This window comes from Emys orbicularis, chromosome 7, assembly GCF_028017835.1.
Source record: "Emys orbicularis isolate rEmyOrb1 chromosome 7, rEmyOrb1.hap1, whole genome shotgun sequence".
Classification (NCBI taxonomy): Eukaryota; Metazoa; Chordata; order Testudines; family Emydidae; genus Emys; species Emys orbicularis.
The window spans coordinates 37,971,803-37,992,877 of record NC_088689.1 but is presented as its reverse complement, the minus strand read 5'-3'; the positions used below and the strand labels follow the sequence as shown (position 1 = coordinate 37,992,877).

General features: G+C 43.2%; 1 protein-coding gene across 2 annotated transcripts in view; it reads left to right on the top strand.

Moving 5' to 3' along the window:
- PCDH15 (protocadherin related 15) overlaps positions 1 to 21,075 on the top strand; it is a 751,423-nt gene that overhangs the window by 616,692 nt on the left and 113,656 nt on the right. For both annotated transcript variants that reach the window (XM_065407245.1, XM_065407244.1), the window contains exons 23-24: positions 7,216 to 7,325; positions 9,883 to 10,023. In XM_065407245.1, coding sequence (XP_065263317.1) covers positions 7,216 to 7,325; positions 9,883 to 10,023 — 251 coding nt within the window. The remainder of the gene's footprint in view (positions 1 to 7,215; positions 7,326 to 9,882; positions 10,024 to 21,075) is intronic.

The window sequence follows — 21,075 nt, the reverse complement described above, 5'->3', positions numbered from 1 at the left end:
CTGCTATAATGTGCAAGCTTTATATGTCTGTTAGGGATAACCCAGACAAAACAGCTGGGGTTCTTTTGCTTATGCTTAGTGATTCTTGTTTCTTTAGAGTCCAAGCAGGGGAAATAACCTAGTTTCTCCTTGTCAGGGATTTTTATTCCCTTGTCCCCGGAGTCAAAGCTGATGGAATGAGTTCAGATGCAGGTCTCCTCTTCCTGGAGGCAGTGAAGAATACAATTAACCATGGGGGGCAGGTTGCATAGGGTGGGGGAGGGTGGGGGAGGGTGGGCCTCCCCAAACAGCCAGGCGTGGCCCCGCCCCTGCTTACCACCACTCCCTGCGTGCGGCTCCGAGTCCTGTCCTCCAGCACTCCGGCTGGGGCTGGGGAAGCTGGGGCTGTGCGCCGCCCACCTTCCCAGCGCTCCGGAGATGGGGAGGCTGTGGCCGCCCATCTTCCCGTGCTGGGGGCGCTACAGCCACCTACCCTCCCACGCTCTGGAGTTGGAGGGGTGTGTGTGGAAGGGCAGGGCCAGGGGTGGGTCTGGGCGCTAGCCTCCCCCAGCTGGCAATTCACACACCACCCATGCAATTAACAAAGTCTTTGTTCTTTGATGTCTCACAATGGCTCATTTGGTTTCAAAGGCATTCTCCTTTGGCAAGACCTAACATCTTCTGTAGGTAACCAGCATTTGCATTAGAGAAGTCTTTTCTCCTGTTTGAGGAGTTCCTCAGTTACAGAGGTTTACAGTGTAAACACTTAACATAACATCTGTAGCCATGATGTAAAGTTATAAGTGAGATCATTGCATGCAGCATCATACAAGCATTTCATCAGGTCTAAATACTAAAGACATTTTTACCAACTTAACATCTACTTTAGCAATGCTAACACACCGGTAAACCGAACTGTGTCCAGCTGTTTTGCCTGGTTGTTGGGGTTCATTGAGGATTAGGGGCCTTGCCATATGCTGGCACCTGGTCTGGCAGCATCACAAACTATATCATTGACCATACCCTATCAGTGGAATTCCTCCACTTCTATGGCAAGGGAAGGATTTCCCAAGCAGAAATCTATACTTGCCAATTAAACTGGCTTTTAAGGTTGCTTTGTGCCATAGAGTGGCTGTGATGGGCTATACTAACCCACACTGGCCAGGAAGGGTTAGTGAGCTACTGTGGGATCTATCAGCTTTGCCCTGCTAAACCTACAACAGGTGCCAGACTTGGAGGGAGGCGTTAGAAAGGGGGTGAGCACAGCTCAGTTGGGCTGACCAGGAAGGAGATCAGATCTTCATCTCTCTGTCTGAGAGAGAGGAATAGCTTGAGATCCAGTTGCCTGCCAGAGCTTCCCCAATGGAAGGTAGGCCTGATGTAGGAGTATTGTGTAATTTGTCACCAGCGACTTATCTGCTGGTGCTGAGTAACTCTGCTGCAGGTGTTGTCCAGTCTAAGGGGATGACAGCTTAGTAATAGACCTTTTGTTTCTTTACACCTGAGTGGGGACCTGGTAGAGAGTTGTCCTGAGCCCAGAAGTGACCCAGTCACAGTGGCACAAAACATTTTTTACTGGGTAAAAGATCTAACCCTATGAATACAGCGACACAGACTTTGAAGGTAGAGAAGCATTATAACTAATACTATATTACCCAGCTTGCGCCTCACAAGAGGGTAATTTTCAGGAAAAATTCTGTTTACTGTGAATGAAGCAGACTTTTGTTTTGCCTTATTTAAATGGCAGTTGTTCAAAGCAGCCTGAGTGTTTTATATTGTCAGAATAAATCCCAGAAAGAAGTATTGGTGGCACTTAGAAAGATTTGACTGCAGGTAAAGTGGCTAAAGTATGTGATAAATGCGGTTATACTAAAACTCTTATGGTATATAAGGAGTTTATCACATGGACCTGCAGTTTATCACACGGACCCACAGTTTATGACTATCACCATTACATGTGTCGTTCTTTGTGTGTATCTGGATATATGGGTATGTAACACTAGGAGACAGTGGAATATTTCAAATAATGTATTTAGGAAAAGGATATATAGATATATAGTATATACCAGTAGATGTCCTTTCTAAGGACAGGATTGAGAGACAGGTGCTTTAAATTCTTATGTTGTTGTTGGCAATGACATAGGTGTTGTGTAGGTGAACAAAGAACTCAATTCTCTTAATTTAGAATAATTTTTGAGCACTCTGTTCAAATTTAGGGGGGAAAAAACCCTGGGTTTGTTTGTTTATACTTTATATTCATACAGCCCTTTGCATTTACACAGTCCATTCCAGCCAAGTATCTCAAAGCACTTTACAAATATTAATGTAATCTATGAAGACAAACAACATTGTTGGTAGGTAATAATATCTTCATTTGCAGATGGAAAACCTGAGGCACAGAGACATGAAGGCCCATATCCTCAAAGTAGTTATCTCCCATTGATTTCAATGGGGATTATGTGTCTAAATACCTTTGAGATCTAGATCTAAGTGCCCAGGAAGTCTGTGACAGAGAAAAGTATAAACCATCTAATCTAAATCTTAATCATGTGCTTTAGCCACATGACTGTTCTTCCCCTTCTAATATTGTATTTGTATTGTAAATTGCAGACCAGGTGGGTTAGACAGGATCATGAAACATAACTAGTGTTGTGTCTTAGCCCGCAAATAAATAATTGTTCCTTTTTCTCTAAATAATTTTAAACTAGTGAATAAAGATGCCTCTCCCTACTGCCAAATTAATTTCACACTTAATTTATTTCCCAAGTGAAATCAATGCTTCTACTGTACATTTTAGTGTTAAAAATGGAAAATAATGTATTTATCTCTAAAGACGGGGTATTATAGCTGAAGTACAGGGCAAAGAACAGTATGTTATCTACTGAGTTCTTCTCTCCTTTACCAATTCACTTATCTGTAGTTCAGCAAAAGGTTCTTAAGGGACGCACTATATGTTCTAATTGAACTGATGTATTGCTCTTTGCACCTGATTGCCATAGTTAAATGAGGGAAATGAAATCAATGAGGTGCAATTACTGGAAGGTTACAAAGAACGTGAATTCCCGTGGTTCTGTCTCCACTTCCTTCAAATTCTCTCATATTGAACACAAAAGCAGCTTCTTAATTGGTATTGATTTGTCAATCCCTTGAATTCAGCAGTGTCAGAATGGAAGTTACAGGATTGTGTCTCTGTTTTTTGTTTTTTGGGGGGAGCGGGTGTTAAAGTAGTACTAAAACCAACTTGGGACCAAGTAGGTTTTTTAGATAAGAAATCTTGTATTCTTCACAGACTTCAATTGTGTGCATTTTGAAGAAAGAGGGGAGCCAAGGAGTCTAATGTAACATAAAATAGATTTTAATTTCATCACTAACCTACATTTGATGAACACATTAAATAAACTGAATTTTAAACTGCATCAAAATTGGTTTGATTGTCTTTTTCCATGTCATTAAAACCAATCTAAAAATGCACATTCATAATAATTATGCAGATCTAGTTTTAGTGGTTTAGTAAAAGACAGTCATAATGACTTTAATTTCTATAGTGGATAGCAGACTTCCTGTAGAAGGACTGGAACCATACTCTGTGTGTATGTGTCTTTGTAAATCTGGCTAACATCCCATCTTATATGAAAAATGCATACAGTAAGTCAGAAACCAAGGTCAAATTGTTGGTATCCCAGTATATAATTGTTAAGCGATGGTCAGGTTTCAGTAGTTAAGGTTGCAAACAGGGTTCTATTAAAGAATGCAATTTTCAATCCCTCTATAGCTTTGAATAGAAAACATGGTGTGCGCTAAAACTTCTAAGATGATTCTGAAAATAGAGGAGAATTTTTGAAAAAATATCTGTAATGAGTGCTGTAGTAATTGTAGACAGCAGCCAGAATTTTCTGAGTCCCTAAAGTAAGGCTTCTAAATAAAGCTGTCCTAATTTTCAGAGGTGCTGAGCATCTACAGATCCCAGTGAAATGCTACTGAATGTCCATTTTTATTTAGGAGCCTAACTTTAAATAGCCAAGTTCAAATTCTATTTGTCTGTATCACATGAGTATAATAAAAAGTGTGAGACTAGAAAGGAAAATATTTTTTATTAAACATCCAAATATCAAAACTTGTGGATGAATGCAAAAATCTGCTTCTGCCTGTCCTGTGGCCAATGGCCCTTCAGGAAAGATCAGGGCCCAAATGATCCATGATGACCCTGTGGGGAATACCTGGGGGCAATCAGGTGCTCCACATCGCACTGTTTAGCTAATTAGAAATGGAGCAGCTGAGTTGAAAAGAAACAGCTAGAACAGTATAAAGAGGAAGTTGCCACAGGGAGGGGAGGAAGGAGTCTCTAGAGAAGCCCTGTGTCAGTTGCAGGCTGGAGGAAACTATATGATGTGGAATAAGCCTCTGTGGGGATGAGCCCTGAATGAGGCCTTGGAATTGACAGCAAAAGCTCCAAAAGAACTGTCAGAGTCCCTGCAGAAGGGAGACAGTGGGGAGCTCCTGTCAGTAAGGTCCAGGAAAAGAGCTAGTGTCTTCCTCTAGGCTAGATAGGCCTACAGCTTGAGCCTGGCTCCTAGGAAGGGAGTAGGAAGATGAAGAGTGTTAATTTAATTTAATGGGGGCTTGGGGCTCTCAGTCCACAGAGCTGAGAAGCTCGTAAGCCCCATGTAACCACCCTGCAACCCCCTAAAGAGGCACAACACCCCCTTCCACCCCCCGCCCCCCCGCCAGAGTGAGAACCCCTGGTAGCAGAACAGAAGACTGAACCCTAGTGTGGATGGGGTGGAGCAGTTGAATCTGTGAGGCAGGAGGGGCTGCTGGCGATTTACTGATGAGAGGAGGCTAGAAGAAGAATACAACGCTGGTGAGGAGGAAGCTGAAGCCTGGGACTATCTATGTATTGATTTATTGGTTATTAATTAATAAAGTCTGTTAACAAAAAAATAATGAAAAAGGAGTTATGGAAGGTAAAGACTGACTCAGGACTAATTTATATAGCCAAAAGGGGAAATTGAGGCACATTTCCCAAGGCTTGGACTTGTGACACTGACACTTTATTTGCTCATATTCAGAGTGAATATTACCTCATCTTTTGCTGTAACAAATAGCTGAAACTTGCTGTTGAGTTTACTTCCAGTATCTCACTAAATTTGTTGAAAGGAAGCTGTTTAAATTTCATTAGCACTGATTCCTTAGTTGAAAGTGAAGGATAGCTCCCCACTACTTCCTCCTTTACTTTTATTGGGGAAGGAAGCTCTGTGGCACGTCAGGTGTTGTCAAAATGTTCCTGTAATTCCTGTGATTGGGTGAGGAGGGTTTTGCTGTAGATTATATAGTCATGTTGTTTTTCATAAAAGTATCACTCATTATAGAGATAATGTACTAAATGTCCTAAAATTTGGACAGGGAGATGTCTGAGGGTGGAATTTTATTTACTGTGTATCGGGAGGCAGCTAGTTAATTAAATACAATAAAATGAGCAGTCTGGATATGAGATACTCATTTCTAAGTCTAAGGCCATAAGAACAAGGACAGGTGCCTGTTGGTGGAATATCATTTACAAAACAAAAGAATAATTAAACTTACATACAGATGAATGCTCAGAGAGATGTTCAAAATGTAAGCTTCTCCTTTGTTCTTCAACTGGCTAACTTATAGGTCTCAAAATGTAACTGTAAACAGGGAATCATCATCAAGTGGTGGTATTTGCAATGGGTTCCCACAGGGATCAATTCTTCCCCTATACTATTTAACATTTTTGTCAGTGACGGGAACGAAAACATAAAATCATCACCAATAAAGTTTGCACATGACAAACAAATTAGGGGTGTGGTAGATAATGAAGAGCACAGATAATTTATTAAGAGTGATCAGGATCACCTAGTAAACTGGGTGTAAGCAAACAAAATGTGTTTTAATATGGCTAAATATAAATGTATACACCCATGAACAATGAATGTAGGTCATACTTACAGGATGGTGGAATCTATCTTGGGAAGCAGAGACTCTGAGAAAGAGTTTTGGGGGCAGAGGGGAATAATCAGCTCAACATAGGCTCAAATGTGACGCGGCGAAGAGAGGTAATTTGATACTGGAATGCGTAAACAGGGGAGTCTTGAGTAGGATTAGAGAGGTTATTTTACTTCTGTATTTGGCAGTGGTCTGACTGCTGCTGGAATACTATGTCCAGATTTGGTGCCCTCAATTCAAGAAGAATGTTGATAAATTGGAGAGGGTTCAGAGAAGAGCCACCAAAATGATTAAAGGATTAGAAATCATGCCTTATAGTGATAGATTAAATGAGCTAAATCTATTTAGTTTAACAAAGAGAAGGTTAAGTGATTACTTGATTATACTATATAAGTATCTATGTGAGGAACAAATATTTAGTTATGAGCTCTTCTATATAGCAGAGAAAGGTATAACACAATCCAATGGCTGGAAGTTGAAACTAGACAAATTCAGACTGGAAATAAAGCCTAACATTTTAACTGTGAGGGTAATTAACCACTAGAATAACTTACTAAGGGATCTTGTGGACTCTCCATAGTTGACAATTTTTAAATCAAGATAGGATATTTTTCTAAAAGAATTGCTCTAGTAATTATTTTGAGGAAGTTCTATGGCCTGTGTTATACAGGAGGTCAGACTATGTAATCACAATGGTCCTTTCTTGCCTTGGAATCTATGAATTTGTGGGTGTGCAAGGGGAGATAGTTAAAGTTATACATGTGAAAACTATGTGCCCTTTCCCACTGACTGACTTCACTAGGATTACTCATGAGCTTATGTGCATGCTTAAATGCTTTGCTGAATTGAGGTCTAAATGCAGGAAGCAGTGGATTTCCTGAAAAGCGTCTTGATTTTTATAAAGTTAGTAATGTAGGAACCTTTCCCCACATGCATTTCTAGCAGATGTCATTTTCATTTAGCAGAGCATAGCTCTATCAAGTGCCTTTTTTGCTGATAACTATTGCTTGCTTTCTTCCAGGTGGTGAGTATTCTTCGCTCCTGTTATCTTTATCCCCTGTTTTTCTCTTTCTTATACCTTGAGTTGTATCCTCACATTGTCATATTTCATATGTTATCTACCTTAATTTCCAGTAGACAGTCAATATTGCTGCAAGGATTAAACTTTGCCATGTTAATCAGGTCCTCAATTGTCATCCTGCTGTGGCAACCTAATAGGTGGGGAGAAATGCTAATATAGAGAATAAATGTGTCAATCTGATTCTGCAGACCCCCGCCAGTGAGTGAAGGTGCACCCAAAGGAACTCTGATTGCTGTTGTAACTGCTGCTGCCTTGAATCAGACTATTGTGTATTCAATTGTTTCAGGAAATGAAGATGGTAAGTAAGAGTATCTCAATGAAGTCGCAGATTATGCTGTATGGTACATTCATTAAAAGTAAACAATTTCAGAAAGTGGTGTGTATATATAAATAAAACCGCTAGTGCTAAATCCTGCCTCGCCCAAGTAGCAGCTCCTGCTACCATTACTCTGCTTTCATAAACCTGCTACATCCTGCCTATGCAGCAGAACTGCATTTGATGCCCTTTATGGCTGAGGAACAGGAAGCAGGGTTTGCTCCTTAAAATGTAAGAGAGATTTTTCATAGCTCAGTAAGTGTGTTCTAGCTAAAATGTAGGAAGTTGTTTGGTTCTACATTGTGTTATATACATGTCGATATTAGATTCTTCAGTTGTATCATTAAAAATATATATAATGTGCTTTTGAGTGTGTTTTAAATGGAATCAGCCTAAATCTATCCTTTGTATAATTGGGATGCTCACTACCCCTGCAATGTGATTTTTATTGATGATCATATCATATCATGAACACTTGAAAAATATCATAGAGCCACACAATATCCCCGTTCATGAAGAAATCTCACTTGAAAAATCTCCATGCAGTATTTTCAAGGCATCATTCCCCTAGGTGAACGGGCTTATGTCTGAACAGAAGGTACAGGAAGGAATAATGTAAGGATCTGTGTGTTCATTGATGATCCTAAATTTACAAGAAAATCCAGTTGCAACACTACTGTATTTTGGTTGTCCATGAAAACGGCCAGTCTACCAAACTGGTCCCTGCTGTATGCAGTGTAGTTGCACCCCTATTCATCCTTGCAATATGTCTCACTGTTGGTCATTCTGCCAGAGGTGATCTGGTTGTGGCTTCACACTGTGCTTCCTCTCCTGGGAGCAGATGTAAGACATTGAATGGGATTTAATGTTAGTGGCCCTCAAGTATTCACATACAGTGGGTTTTCTGACAGCTGATCTTGAGGTTGCCACATAGAGCAGCTGGTCCTCAGAACTGTCTTCTGGCCAGCTCTGATAATAAAATGGTGCAATACGTCAACTGCAGAGTGTTCAAATAGAATTGCTTCTGACCTGTCTCATGGCTGGGATGAAAGTGTAGATAGTGTAGTATTGTAGTTGTGTCATGATCATGGTTGGAATGGAAGTGATGATGGGAGATTTACATGTCCCTGGTGAAGTTCAGCCCTCTTCTTGCACACTGATAAAACCTCTCTGCCAGGGATAACATATCCGTGCCTCTAGCATTCCACATCACCCAGCACCCCACTGCTGAAAAATGCACACACTTGATCAACTCAACCAGGATATATTTTCATTTAAGGAAATATTAGACTTGTGTTAGTTGATTACAGTAGAGAAGCTTGCAAAAAGGTTTGCCATAACCTGAGTCAGTTCCAGTTTGTTTCAGACCAGCCAGCTGACAGCTTCACTCCTTGTTGTGGACAAAGGCGGACTAGGGGTTTGTGAGGCCCTGGGCCAGAGCAAGTGAGAGCCCCTCCCCCCCACTTCTGCCTGCAGTCCTCCCCCCCCCCCCCCGACCCCCCGGTGCTCCTGCCGAGGAAATGGAGTTGGGGTATGGAACCTTGCACTCCCCGCCCCATCCTCCCCTCACCCGGCACTCCTGCCAGGAAGCGGGTCGGCTCAAGGGGGCTTTGCCCACTCCCCAGCAGGAGTGCCAGGCAGGTGGAGTGGGGAAAGCCCCTGCGCCCTGACCCTGCTCCTCGGCAGGAGCGCTGTGTGGGAACCCATTTTTCCAGGGGACCCCCAATTGGCCATGGCCCCTGGGCACGGGCCCCATTGGCCAAGCAGCTAATCTGCCACTTGTGGACCATTCCCTTGCCATAGCTAAATCCACTCCTCTTCTTCTGACTTGCCAATGATCTACAAACAAAAATTACATGCTGACTTAAATGCACATGTTAAAAACATTTCTATTTCCATACTGTGCCCTGGGCCTTGTAGAGTGACAACTATGAATTTCAAGTCTGCAAGTGATTGCTATCAACAAATCTGTAGGTTGAATTGGTGGTACTGGTACTGAACTACGTACAGAGAAGTCTGATTTGTTTTAATATACTGTAAATTTCAGTCATGACAGTGCCCTACATATTACTATGTAGCATGATGGCTAAAGTCTGATATTTAAAGAAAGGGGTAAAATGTTAGTCTCAAACTTACCTCATTCTCAGGTGCTCACCATGCTTGACCTTAAAAATTGCAAACAAAATTATACTGGATTATTTGGGGAAGAATGGCGTTAACCTTCTCCCAGCTGTGGGAATAGTCTATATATCCAGATAGTTTTTGCAGCTTGCCCTGAAGTTTGTTGTTCCAGTTCCAGTACCCACATCAGCAGTTGTGCCCTTTTCATGATAACAATAAAGAACGCAGCTGAGGACAGGGACTATGGAGTCCTTAGCGTGGTGAAGGCTTTGATCCCTCAACCCCCTGTAGTAGGAGGCAGGAATGAATAATGTCTTTACAAGAATGGAAAAACTTAATCTTAAAGATTTTGCAGAAACATCCTATTAGTATCTACAGGTTTTAAAAAGTTACTTGTTTTGTTTTTTCTGGATTCCAGATGTGTTTGCCATTAATAACAGAACAGGTGTTATCTTTATTAAAAAGCCTCTTGACTATGAAAGTGTGAAAAGCTATGAACTTCGGGTACAAGCAGACTCACTACAAGTGGTACGATCCAATCTACGTGTCCCTTCCAAAAGTAAGTTATATTTCATGTATTTTCAAAAATATAAACATATTTAATTTAATAAAAATACTTTTTGAGACTAAATAATGTTACTATGTAACTTTATCTTACAGGGTATTGATAAGCTTTCACTCTAACCAGTTATATAATAATTTTGTGTTGCTCTGTTTTCACTATGTATGTAGATAGTGATACCAAGTAAATCATAAAATATGCATTAAAGCCTCCCTAGTAGTGTCTGCTAGGAAGGGGATCCAATGGAAGAGATAATACTGCCTAATTACTAATTATATCCATGATATACATTTGTAACTCTTATTATCCACAGGAAAACGGGCCTTCAAGAGTTGAATTAATATTCAGTATAATTACAGTTTCTTCTTTTAATTGAAACATAAAACCCATCAAAACCTCACTGAAGCAAAGTTTAAGAATATTTTTTTCAAATAAAATATACAACCCAAATACACACAACTCACCATTTCTGCAGGGCTGATATTTGTTTGCAGAGGAGATTGGTGGGTTCTAAAGTTCTCTGATGCAACTTGTAAACTTATCTCTAGGTGAAACTTCAAAGTGGGGCCAATTTTTAAATATCAATCAGGGAAAACAATGTTAACACCAATAACATTACTTTTACTCCAAAAATATGAATCATAATCTATCCAAAACTAAATGTCTCCTACTGGAAATGCTAAATATAACTGGTAAGTAACATCCAGTAATCAGTTAGCAAATTTCATGGTCCCTTTTTATTTATTTATTTATTTTAATAGCACCTATTCTGTACACAGATTGAGAACACCTTCACAGTATGCTTTTTATTTTGGTAGGGTTTTAAGAAACATAGTTCTGAAAAATAAGAACTTTGCTAGGAACTTCTAAATGCTCATAATAATAAAATTGCATAAGAAAAGTCATGTTAACTGGTAAATTTAAATGATTAAAGCTTATGGTAGTTTAACTTGTTACATTCTGCTTACTTCACCACAATTAACTAAACTTAATGGGCAAAAGCAATAGAATAGTTTGCTGGACTTTCCACTATTATGAAGAGGCAGGGAATGTGTGCTATGTACAGTATTTGGTTTTCTTTATGGCTGAGAAAAACCTTTGCAAATGTTTGGGATGTTCTCTTTTCTTTCATGCTATTTTCTGAACATGTCAAAGTGATGATTTAAAGGGGCAAACATACCAAGTAATAGTTGTAGTTTAATGTGGCACAGACATTTATGCCCTCACACATATCTACAATGAAAAATGTGCAAAGTATGCCCATACTGGGCAGCTTCCTGTCTTAAGAGATCATCCAAAGTATATTTGAAGTGTCCCCAAAGAGATTGGGCCTGAGTCTCCATTGCCCAACACTTTGCATAGTCATTTAAATTGATACAAAGTGAAAGCAAAGTGGAGGTACAATGCTACTAAATCAAAATGAAAGCAGTTTACATCCATTTTGTGCTGAAGTAAATGGCTATGCAAGGTGCGGGGCTACAGGGAATCAGCGCACTGAGAGCAATCCTGCTACTGCTTTGTTAGAAGACCACTTACCAGAAGGAACTGATTTATTTCAGTTCCCTAGTTACTTATAATAGGCAAGTTTTCCCTATGTAGTGTGTTCTGCTGTCATGTCTGAAGTGAACCTTGGCTCCAGGGCATGGTTCGCTGTGGATGTGGTTATGTTATACCAATATAACAGTTATTCTGTGATTTTTATTTCTGGACTTTCCTCTTGGCTTATTGCTGGCCTTAAAAATCCATTGTGATCTCTTGATCCTGTGGCTGCTCTGCACTTGGCTAGCCCTTAGCACAGTTTAGAACACCAAGGGCTGTTATGGTAGGTGGGAATCACTGAGGTATGGGGCACCTCCCTTTTCCCCAGCCATGCCCCCTGCCCAACCCACAGGAAGGAAGGTGACATAGGAATCACTATCATGCCTCTATACTAGGAAGAGCTTCCTATAGCTAGGTAAGCCAGTGATTCAGTTCACACTAGCCATAATGCAGAGGGGGAATCTAGCCTTCCATCTCTTTGGGATCAAAATTGACACTGGAGCTGAAAAATCATGACAGGTACTATTTTCTACACAAAAGTGCTGGCCTTTTTAAAAAAAAAAAAAAAAAAGGTTGGCAAGTGTTATAGGTTATCCCCAAGATGTGATCAAACTTACTGAAATGATTGTACGTTGTTTTGTGTTTTAAGTAAACACAAATGTTAATTTGTTAAACTTTGTAATCATATTATAACATTGAAATTACAGACATTAAACACATTTCAGTGTAGAAGAATGTATAAATCTTTTCCTATCTAAAGTGCTGTAATTGTGGGCCAGACCATAAGGGATCACCATTTAAAAAGGCCTTGTGAAAATAACAAAGGATATACCATTTGGTAATAACCTTGTAAATAAGAATAAATTGATGAGACAAGGTGGGTGAGGTAATATCTTTTATTGGACCGACTTTTGTTGGTGAGAGAGACAAGCTTTCGAGCTTATACAGAGCACGTCTTCAGTTCTGGGAAACTAACTCAAAGCTCATCATCAGAAGCAAGCTCCCCACAGATCAGGACACACCAACTCAAGGCAGCACCAGACCCTGCCAGAACAACAGATGCAAAACCAGCAGACATATCTCCTCTGCTACAGTGATCACCACCCCCCACAACACACGTTTCAAGAGCCATGGGTCCTACACATGCCTATCACAACATGTGGTGTACCTCATCCAGTGCACTAAATGGCCTAATAGCAACTATGTGGGTGAAACCAGATAATCATACACTCTGATAAAAGATAAAAACACCACATCATCTGTGGATGAACACTTTTCACAAAGCAATTACTCTATATCTGACCAATCAGTCCTCATCCTCAAAGGAACCAGCACAACACCTTCAAAAGATGAGTCTGGGAGATTAAATTAATAACTTTGCTAGACACTAAAAATCATGGATTGAATAGAGACACTGGTTTTATGGTTTATTAAAACAATCTGTAATCCACTAACAACCCCCTCCCAAGATGCTTCCCCATTGCCCTTCCTTTTCTCCCTGTGACTGGAAGGGTGTCAATGGGCCACTTGACCTTGAATGGTCCCTTGAAATAGGTGTTAGCCACTTATGCTAAACAATTTGTTCAAATCTTGTATTTTGCTGTGACACTTTGAGCTAGTTTCCCAGAGTTGGAAAAGAGCTCTGTGCAAGTTTGAAAGCTTCTACCTCCCACCAACAGAAGGTGGTCCAATCAAAGATATTACAGCTCTTATGCCAGAAACTGTGCCCAAGATTAGTCAGACCAAGCATGTTTCTATTTACAATTAACATTGTTGCAAATAACACTCATGTACTTGTGGCACCTTAGAGACTAACAAATTTATTTGAGCATAAGCTTTCGTGGGCTAAAACCCACTTCATCGGATGCATGCAGTGGAAAATACCGTAGGAAGATATATATATATACAGAGAACATGAAAAAATGGGTGTTGCCATACCAACTATAACAAGAGTAATCAATTGAGGTGGGCTATTATCAGCAGGAGAAAAAAAACTTTTGTAGTGATAATCAGGATGTAGGCCCATTTCCAACAGTTGACAAGAAGATGTGAGTAACAGTAGGGGGAAAAAATTAGCATGAGGAAATAGTTTTTACTTTGTGTAATGACCCATCCACTCCCAGTCTTTATTCAAGCCTAATTTAATGGTGTCTAGTTTGCAAATTAATTCCAATTCTGCAGTTTCTCGTTGGAGTCTGTTTTTGAAGTTTTTCTGTTGGAGTATTGCAACTTTGAAGTCTGTAATTGAGTGACCAGGGAGGTTGAAGTGTTCTCCGACTGGTTTTGAATGTTATAATTCTTGACATCTGATTTGTGTATTTATTTATTTATTCTTTTGCGTAGAGACTGTCCGGTTTGGCCAATGTACATGGCAGAGGGGCATTGCTGGCACATGGTGGCATATATCACATTGGTAGATGTGCAGGTGAATGAGCCTCTGATAGTGTGGCTGATGTGATTAAGTCCTATGATGGTGTCCCCTGAATAGATATGTGGACAGAGTTGGCAACGGGCTTTGTTGCAAGGATAGATTCCTGGGTTAATGTTTTTGTTGTGTGGTATGTGGTTGCTGGTGAGTATTTGCTTCAGGTTGGGGGGCTGTCTGTAAGTGAGAACTGGCCTGTCTCCCAAGATCTGTGAGAGTGAGGGATCAGCCTTCAGGATAGGTTGTAGATCCTTGATGATGCGCTGGAGAGGTTTTAGTTGGGGGCTCAAGGTGATGGCTAGTGGCGTTCTGTTACTTTCTTTGTTGGGCCTGTCCTGTAGTAGGTGACTTCTGGGTACTCTTCTGGCTCTGTCAATCTTTTTCTTCACTTAAGCAGGTGGGTATTGTAGTTGTAGGAATGCTTGTGTCACGGAGTATGGGGGACTCAGGGCCCTGCACCCCCGGCTTCCTGCGATTCACCATGACTCTCAGCCAGCCAGTAAAACAGAAGGTTTATTTAGACGACAGGAATACAGTCCAAGACAGGTCTTGCAGGCACAGGCAACAGGACCCCCCTCAGTTAGGTCCATCTTGGGGTCCCAGGGCACCACAGCCCCCTTGGGAGGTCAGAGACCTGTCCCCCCGCCCAGCCACATCACCAGCCAGCTCCTCAGACTCTGCCTTCAGCGACCCCTCCCACAGCCTTTGTTCAGTTTCCCGGGCAAAGGTGTCACCTCGCCTCTAACCCTTCCTGGGTTCTCATGTTACATGCTCAGGTATTCTCCGTCGGTCAGTCTCCCATCCCCCAATGCAGACTATCCTAGCCACACTCCCCTGTCAGCATTCAAAGCCCACAGTAAGAACAGTCCCAGTTCGTCACAGCTTGATAGAGATCTTGTAGGTGTTTGTCTCTGTCTGAGGGGTTGGAGCAAATGCGGTTGTATCTTAGAGCTTGGCTGTAGACAGTGGATCGTGTGATGTGGTCTGGATGAAAGCTGGAGTCATGTAGGTAAGTATAGTGGTCAGTAGGTTTCCGGTATAGGGTTGTGTTTATGTGACCATCACTTATTAGCACTGTAGTGTCCAGGAAGTGGATCTCTTTTGTGGACTGGTCCAGGCTGAAGTTGATGGTGAGATGGAAATTGTTGAAATTATGGTGGAATTCCTCAAGGGCTTCTTTTCCATGGGTCCAGATGATGATGATGTCATCAATGTAGCGCAAGTAGAGTAGGGGCATTAGGGGACAAAAGCTGAGGAAGCGTTGTTCTAAGTCAGCCATAACAATGTTGGCATACTGTGGGGCCATGCGGGTACCCATAGCAGTGCCACTGACTTGAAGGTATACATTGTCCCCAAATGTGAAATAGTTACAAAGTCACAAAGTTCAGCCACCAGGTTTGACGTGACATTATCGGGGATACTGTTCCTAACGGCTTGTAGTCCATCTTTGTGTGGAATGTTGGTGTAGAGGGCTTCTACATCCATAGTGGCCAGGATGGTGTTTTCTGGAAGATCACCAATGGATTGTAGTTTCCTCAAGAAGTCAGTGGTGTCAGAAGATAGCTAGGAGTGCTGGTAACGTAGGGCCTGAGGAGAGAGTCTACATAGCCAGACAATCCTGCTGTTAGGGTGCCAACACCTGAGATGGTGGGGTGTCCAGGATTTCCAGGTTTATGAATCTTGGGTAGCAGATAGAATACCCTTGGTCAGAGTTCTAGGGGTGTGTCTGTGCAGATTTGTTCTTGTGCTTTTTCAGGGAGTTTCTTGATGAGATGGTGTAGTTTCTTTTGGTAACCCTCAGTGGGATCAGAGGGTAAAGGCCTGTAGAATGTGGTGTTAGAGAGCTGCCTAGCAGCCGCTTGTTCATATTCCAACCTATTCATGATGACGACAGCACCTCCTTTGTCAGCCTTTTTGATTATGATGTCAGAGTTGTTCCTGAGGCTGTGGATGGTGTTGTGTTCTGCATGGCTGAGGTTATGGGGCAAGTGATGCTGCTTTTCCACAATTTCAGCCCATGCATGTTGGCGGAAGCACTCTATGTAGAAGTTCAGTCTGTTGTTTCGACCTTCAGGAGGAGTCCACGCAGAATCCTTCTTTTTGTAGTGTTGGTAGGAAGGTTTCTGTGAGTTAGTATGCTGTTGAGAGGTGTGTTGGAAATATTCCTTGAGTCGGAGATGTCGAAAGTAGGATTCTAGGTCACCACAGAACTGTGTCATGTTCATGGGAGTGGAAGGGCAGAAGTAGAGGTCCCGAGATAGGACAGATTCTTCTGCTGGGCTAAGAGTATAACTGGATAGACTAACAATATTGTTGGGTGGGTTAAGGGAACCACTGTTGTGGCCCCTTGTGGCATGTAGGAGTTTAGATAGTTCAGTGTCCTTTTTCCTTTGTAGAAAAGCAAAGTGTGTGTTGTAAATGGCTTGTCTATTTTTTTGTAAAGTCCAGCCACGAGGAAGTTTGCGTGGAAGGTTGTTTTTTTATGACAGAATCCAGTTTTGAGAGCTGATTCTTGATCTTTCCCTGTTTGCTGTATAGGATGTTGATCGGGTGGTTCCTCAGTTTCTTTGAGAGTGTGTGGCACAATCTGTCAGCATCGTCTGTGTGGTATGTAGATTGTAATGGATACAGACTAACACAGCTACCACTCTGAAACTCATGTATTGTTATCTGTGTCTTATGCAAGAAAGTTGCTGTGATGTTGCATGAGGGCCCCTAAAATACCACAATCAGGAAGTAATTTATGACACTTGGGTCTGAGGCTTTTGGTACCACTCACTGCAGGTTATAATACTGTTGCACTTTTTTTTAAAAAATGCTTGATTATTTAAACTCCCCTCACATACACACACCTCCCCAAAAAACACCAAAACCTGGAGGTGGGTGGAAAGGGCGTAGGTTCAGCATAGAGTTCAAGGAACTCTACAAAAAGAGGCAAAACTGTTTTTTATTTAAACTGAGTTGTATTCAAATGTGTGTGTAATAATTTAGCATAAGAAATCCCTAATGTGTAAAACACCTTTAACCTGATTTTATTGCACTCAGATCAACTTGGAATTTATGTAATACACATTTGAATCAAAATGCATTCTATGCTAGGGCTGTTCCTGGTTAGATCTACAGAAATAAATGATTCTACATTTAGCAATGTCATATAACATATGAAAATTACAATATATCAAAAGCTAAACTAATTTCTGCCAGTGTATAGCCACTAGGAAAGCCTTTACAAATATTAATTGATACAGTGTGTACCAGAAGATTAACTTTACGGATACTAAAACAGAAGATACATAGAATTCAACAAAAATAACTAGTAAATAGTGGTCACCGGGCTCAGTCCTTCACTTCTGAGCACTAATACATGTTGCATCAATCTCTAGCACACTCTCTGGCTTATGCTAGGAGAAGTAGTGACTGATTCTGGAAGAAGCCATGTCAGTCCTTGAATGTAGAATTGTTGCAGTGAGGAGCCTTCCTGAGGGAGAAACAAGAATAGAAGATTTATTTGAAGCCTATGAAATAGATCTTTTTCCCCATTCCAAAATTTGTGTATTTCAAATCATTTTCATATAGAGAGATTCTAGTCTGTATTATGTTATAAACCTTTGTATGCAGTAAGCTCCAGTACAGTATATGCTGATTTGAGGCCTGGCCTGATTTTTAGTTGTTCAGTGAGGCCTACAAAACAAGCCAAGTAGCAGAAAATCACTTCATTTAGCCACTCATTTATCACTTTGGCTAGATTGGTACCTTACATTCTGGCCTGTGTAAGGGACAGCTTGTTGTTCCACTGCCCTAGGAGCACAGCAGCAGCCAAATTGTGACCTTGTCTACACTACGAGAGTACTTCGATTTTAGTTAATTCGACTATGTGGAATCGATATTACTAAGTCGAACGTGTGTGTCCACACTAAGGACAGTAATTCGACTTTGTGAGACTTTGTGAGTCCACACTAACGGGGCAAGCGTCGACATTGGAAGCGGTGCACTGTGGGCAGCTATCCCACAGTTCCCGCAGTCCCCCCTGCCCATTGGAATTCTGGGTCGAGCCCCAAATGCCTTCTGGGTAAAAAAATGTGTCGAGGGTGCTTTTGGGCGCCTGTCGTCATCCGTCCGTCACTCAAGCCCTCCCTCCCTGAAAGCGCCGGCGGGAAATCAGTTCGCGCGCTTTTCTGATTACTGACAGCGCGGACGCCACAGCAGTGCGAGCATGGATCCCGCTGCGACCATCGCTGCAGTTGTGGCAGTTCTCAACGCCTCGCAGCTTCTCCTCCACCTGTACCAGAGGCAGCTGCAGATCAATCATGAGAGGAGGCTACGGCACTACCGTGACGGCATGAAGTCGGACACTAGCTCCGACCTCTCTGAGAACATGAGACCCAGCGCCCAGGACATCTCGCTGTCACTGGGTCTTGTTGATACTGTTGAACGGCGATTCTGGGCCCGTGAAACCAGCACGGAATGGTGGGACCGCATAGTGCTGCAGGTCTGGGATGAATCCCAGTGGCTGCGCAACTTTCGCATGCGGAAGGGGACTTTCCTCGAACTGTGTGAGTTGCTGTCCCCTGCCCTGAAGCGAAAGGACACCCGGATGCGGGCAGCCCTGACTGTCCAGAAGCGAGTGGCCATAGCCCTCTGGAAGCTCGCAACGCCAGACAGCTACCGGTCCGTCGCTAACCAGTTTGGAGTGGGCAAGTCTACCGTGGGGGTTGCTGTTATGCAAGTAGCCAGGGCAATCGTCAAGCTACTGCTATCTAAGGTAGTGACCCTGGGAAACGTGGAGCTCATCAGAGATGGCTTTGCCGAGATGGGATTCCCAAACTGCGGTGGGGCTATAGATGGGACTCACATCCCTATCCTGGCACCGGACCACCAGGCTAGCCAGTACATCAACCGGAAGGGCTACTTTTCCATGGTGCTGCAAGCACTGGTGGACCATCGGGGACGTTTTACCAATATCTACGTTGGATGGCCTGGCAAGGTTCATGACGCTAGGGTGTTCAGGAACTCTGGTCTGTGTAGACGGCTGCAGGAAGGTATTTACTTCCCGGACCACAAAGTAACTGTTGGGGATGTGGAGATGCCTACAGTCATCCTCGGGGACCCTGCATACCCGCTAATGCCCTGGCTCATGAAGCCCTACACTGGCGCACTGGACTCAGGGAAAGAACTATTCAACTACCGGCTCAGCAAGTGCAGAATGGTGGTGGAGTGTGCTTTTGGCCGTCTCAAGGGCAGATGGAGAAGCCTACTCACTCGCTGTGATCTCAGCGAGACCAATATCCCCATTGTGATAGCTGCTTGCTGTGTGCTCCACAATTTGTGTGAGAGCAAGGGGGAGACCTATATGTCGGGGTGGGAGGTTGAGGCAAATAGCCTGGCTTCTGATTACGTCCAGCCAGACAGCAGGGCGATTAGAAGATCACAGCGGGACGCACTGTGCATCAGGGAGGCTTTGAAAGCCAGGTTCCTGACTGAACAGGGTCTCCAGTGACTTTTTACTTTGTGGACACAGATGCTGAACCTGCCCCCGTTTCTTTACCCAGTTACTGTTGACTATCCTTCCAAGTTACATACCCCCTTCCCCACCTTCCCAACAAATAAAATCTGTTCTGTTCTGTTAATGAAGAAGGTTCTCTTTTTTACTGTTTTCGCGGGAATGTTTTAAACCGGGGACGCAGACTGTGGCGGGGGGCGGGCTTACTGTTTTGATGCAAATGATGCTTCTAAAGTCCGGGAATGACAGGCTCCGCAGTGCTGCATTGGTTGTTTCAACGCAGCCTGCCAGCAGTCCTGGGCGGGACTGGATGTATGTGTCGGCCAAGTGACTTTCTGGCAGGGGGCGGAGGGTAACAGATCCCCTGCTGCGTGGCTCTGTGATCCAGGATAAGGACCGCGGCATAGGATCTCTAACTGCCCTCCCCCGACACAAAGTCACAGATCAATCCCCCTCGCACCCCAGAACAAGAAAACCGCCTCCCAGACTGACCAGGGTAACTGGTGACTGTGCTGTGTATGTGTCCTGATGCTGGACCTGCCCCCGCCTCTGTAGCCTGCTACAGGTGACTGTCCTGTCCAAGTAACAAACCCCTTCCCCCCCTTCAGACAGAATCCCCTCCAAAAGACACTCTCGGAAACAGTACTTAACAGAAACCGATGTTTTATTACGAACCGCACATGAAAAGGGGGGGGGGGGAAGGAAACTTGGACATGGGCTAGTGTGAGATGGGTAGGAAAGGACTTTTCAAACTTTGGAACGAGAGCCTTCCATTGCTGCAGCAGTGTGCAGTGGCCGACTGACAGTTTTAACGGCCCTTGCCGCCCCTCCTTCTTTGTACTTTTGGTGAGGGGGGTGTGGGACTTGGTGGCGGGGGAGGGCGGTTAGAGATAGACAGCAGCAGTGCTCTGTCCTCCTGCCTCCGGTCTTGCAGAACATCCACTAGGCGCCGGAGCGTCTCCGTTTGCTCCCTCATTAGTCCAAGCAGGGTTTGAGTAGCCTGCTGGTCCTCCTGGCGCCACCTCTCCTCCCGTTCCATGACTGCTCTGTGCATTTGTGACAAGTTCTCCCTCCACTGTGTCGTCTGGGCTGCCTGCTCTCGTGAGCACTCCATAAGTTCATAAAACATGTCTTCACGAGTTTTTCTCTTCCTTCTTCTAATCTGCACTAGCCTCTGGGAGTGTGATGCCAGGCTGGGTTGGGAGACAGTCGCAGATGTGTCTGTTGGAATGGGAAAAAGGGAGTAAATTCCTGAGACAGATAAATGAAGTTGCTAACAAAGAGCATAGTCTTTCTCTGTGAACAACACCATGCACTGCACCTTTCACATGCGCACTCAGGACAAGGTCGAATTTTCGGCCCTCGCCTTATGTGTCTGGGGTCCTGCAGTTGCGATCAGAGAAGCGTTGCAGGACACCTCTACTTCTGCTGCGGGAAAACATGGTAAGCCGTAGACTTGTGGCAGCTTAAACATGTAATAGTAGCACTGGGCTCCTTTCGCACTGAATGCAAGGCCACTCTCTGCTGGCAGCAATCAGGGAAGCATGAGCTCTGCCCCTGTCCCACCACCTCGCGGCTGTCCCCG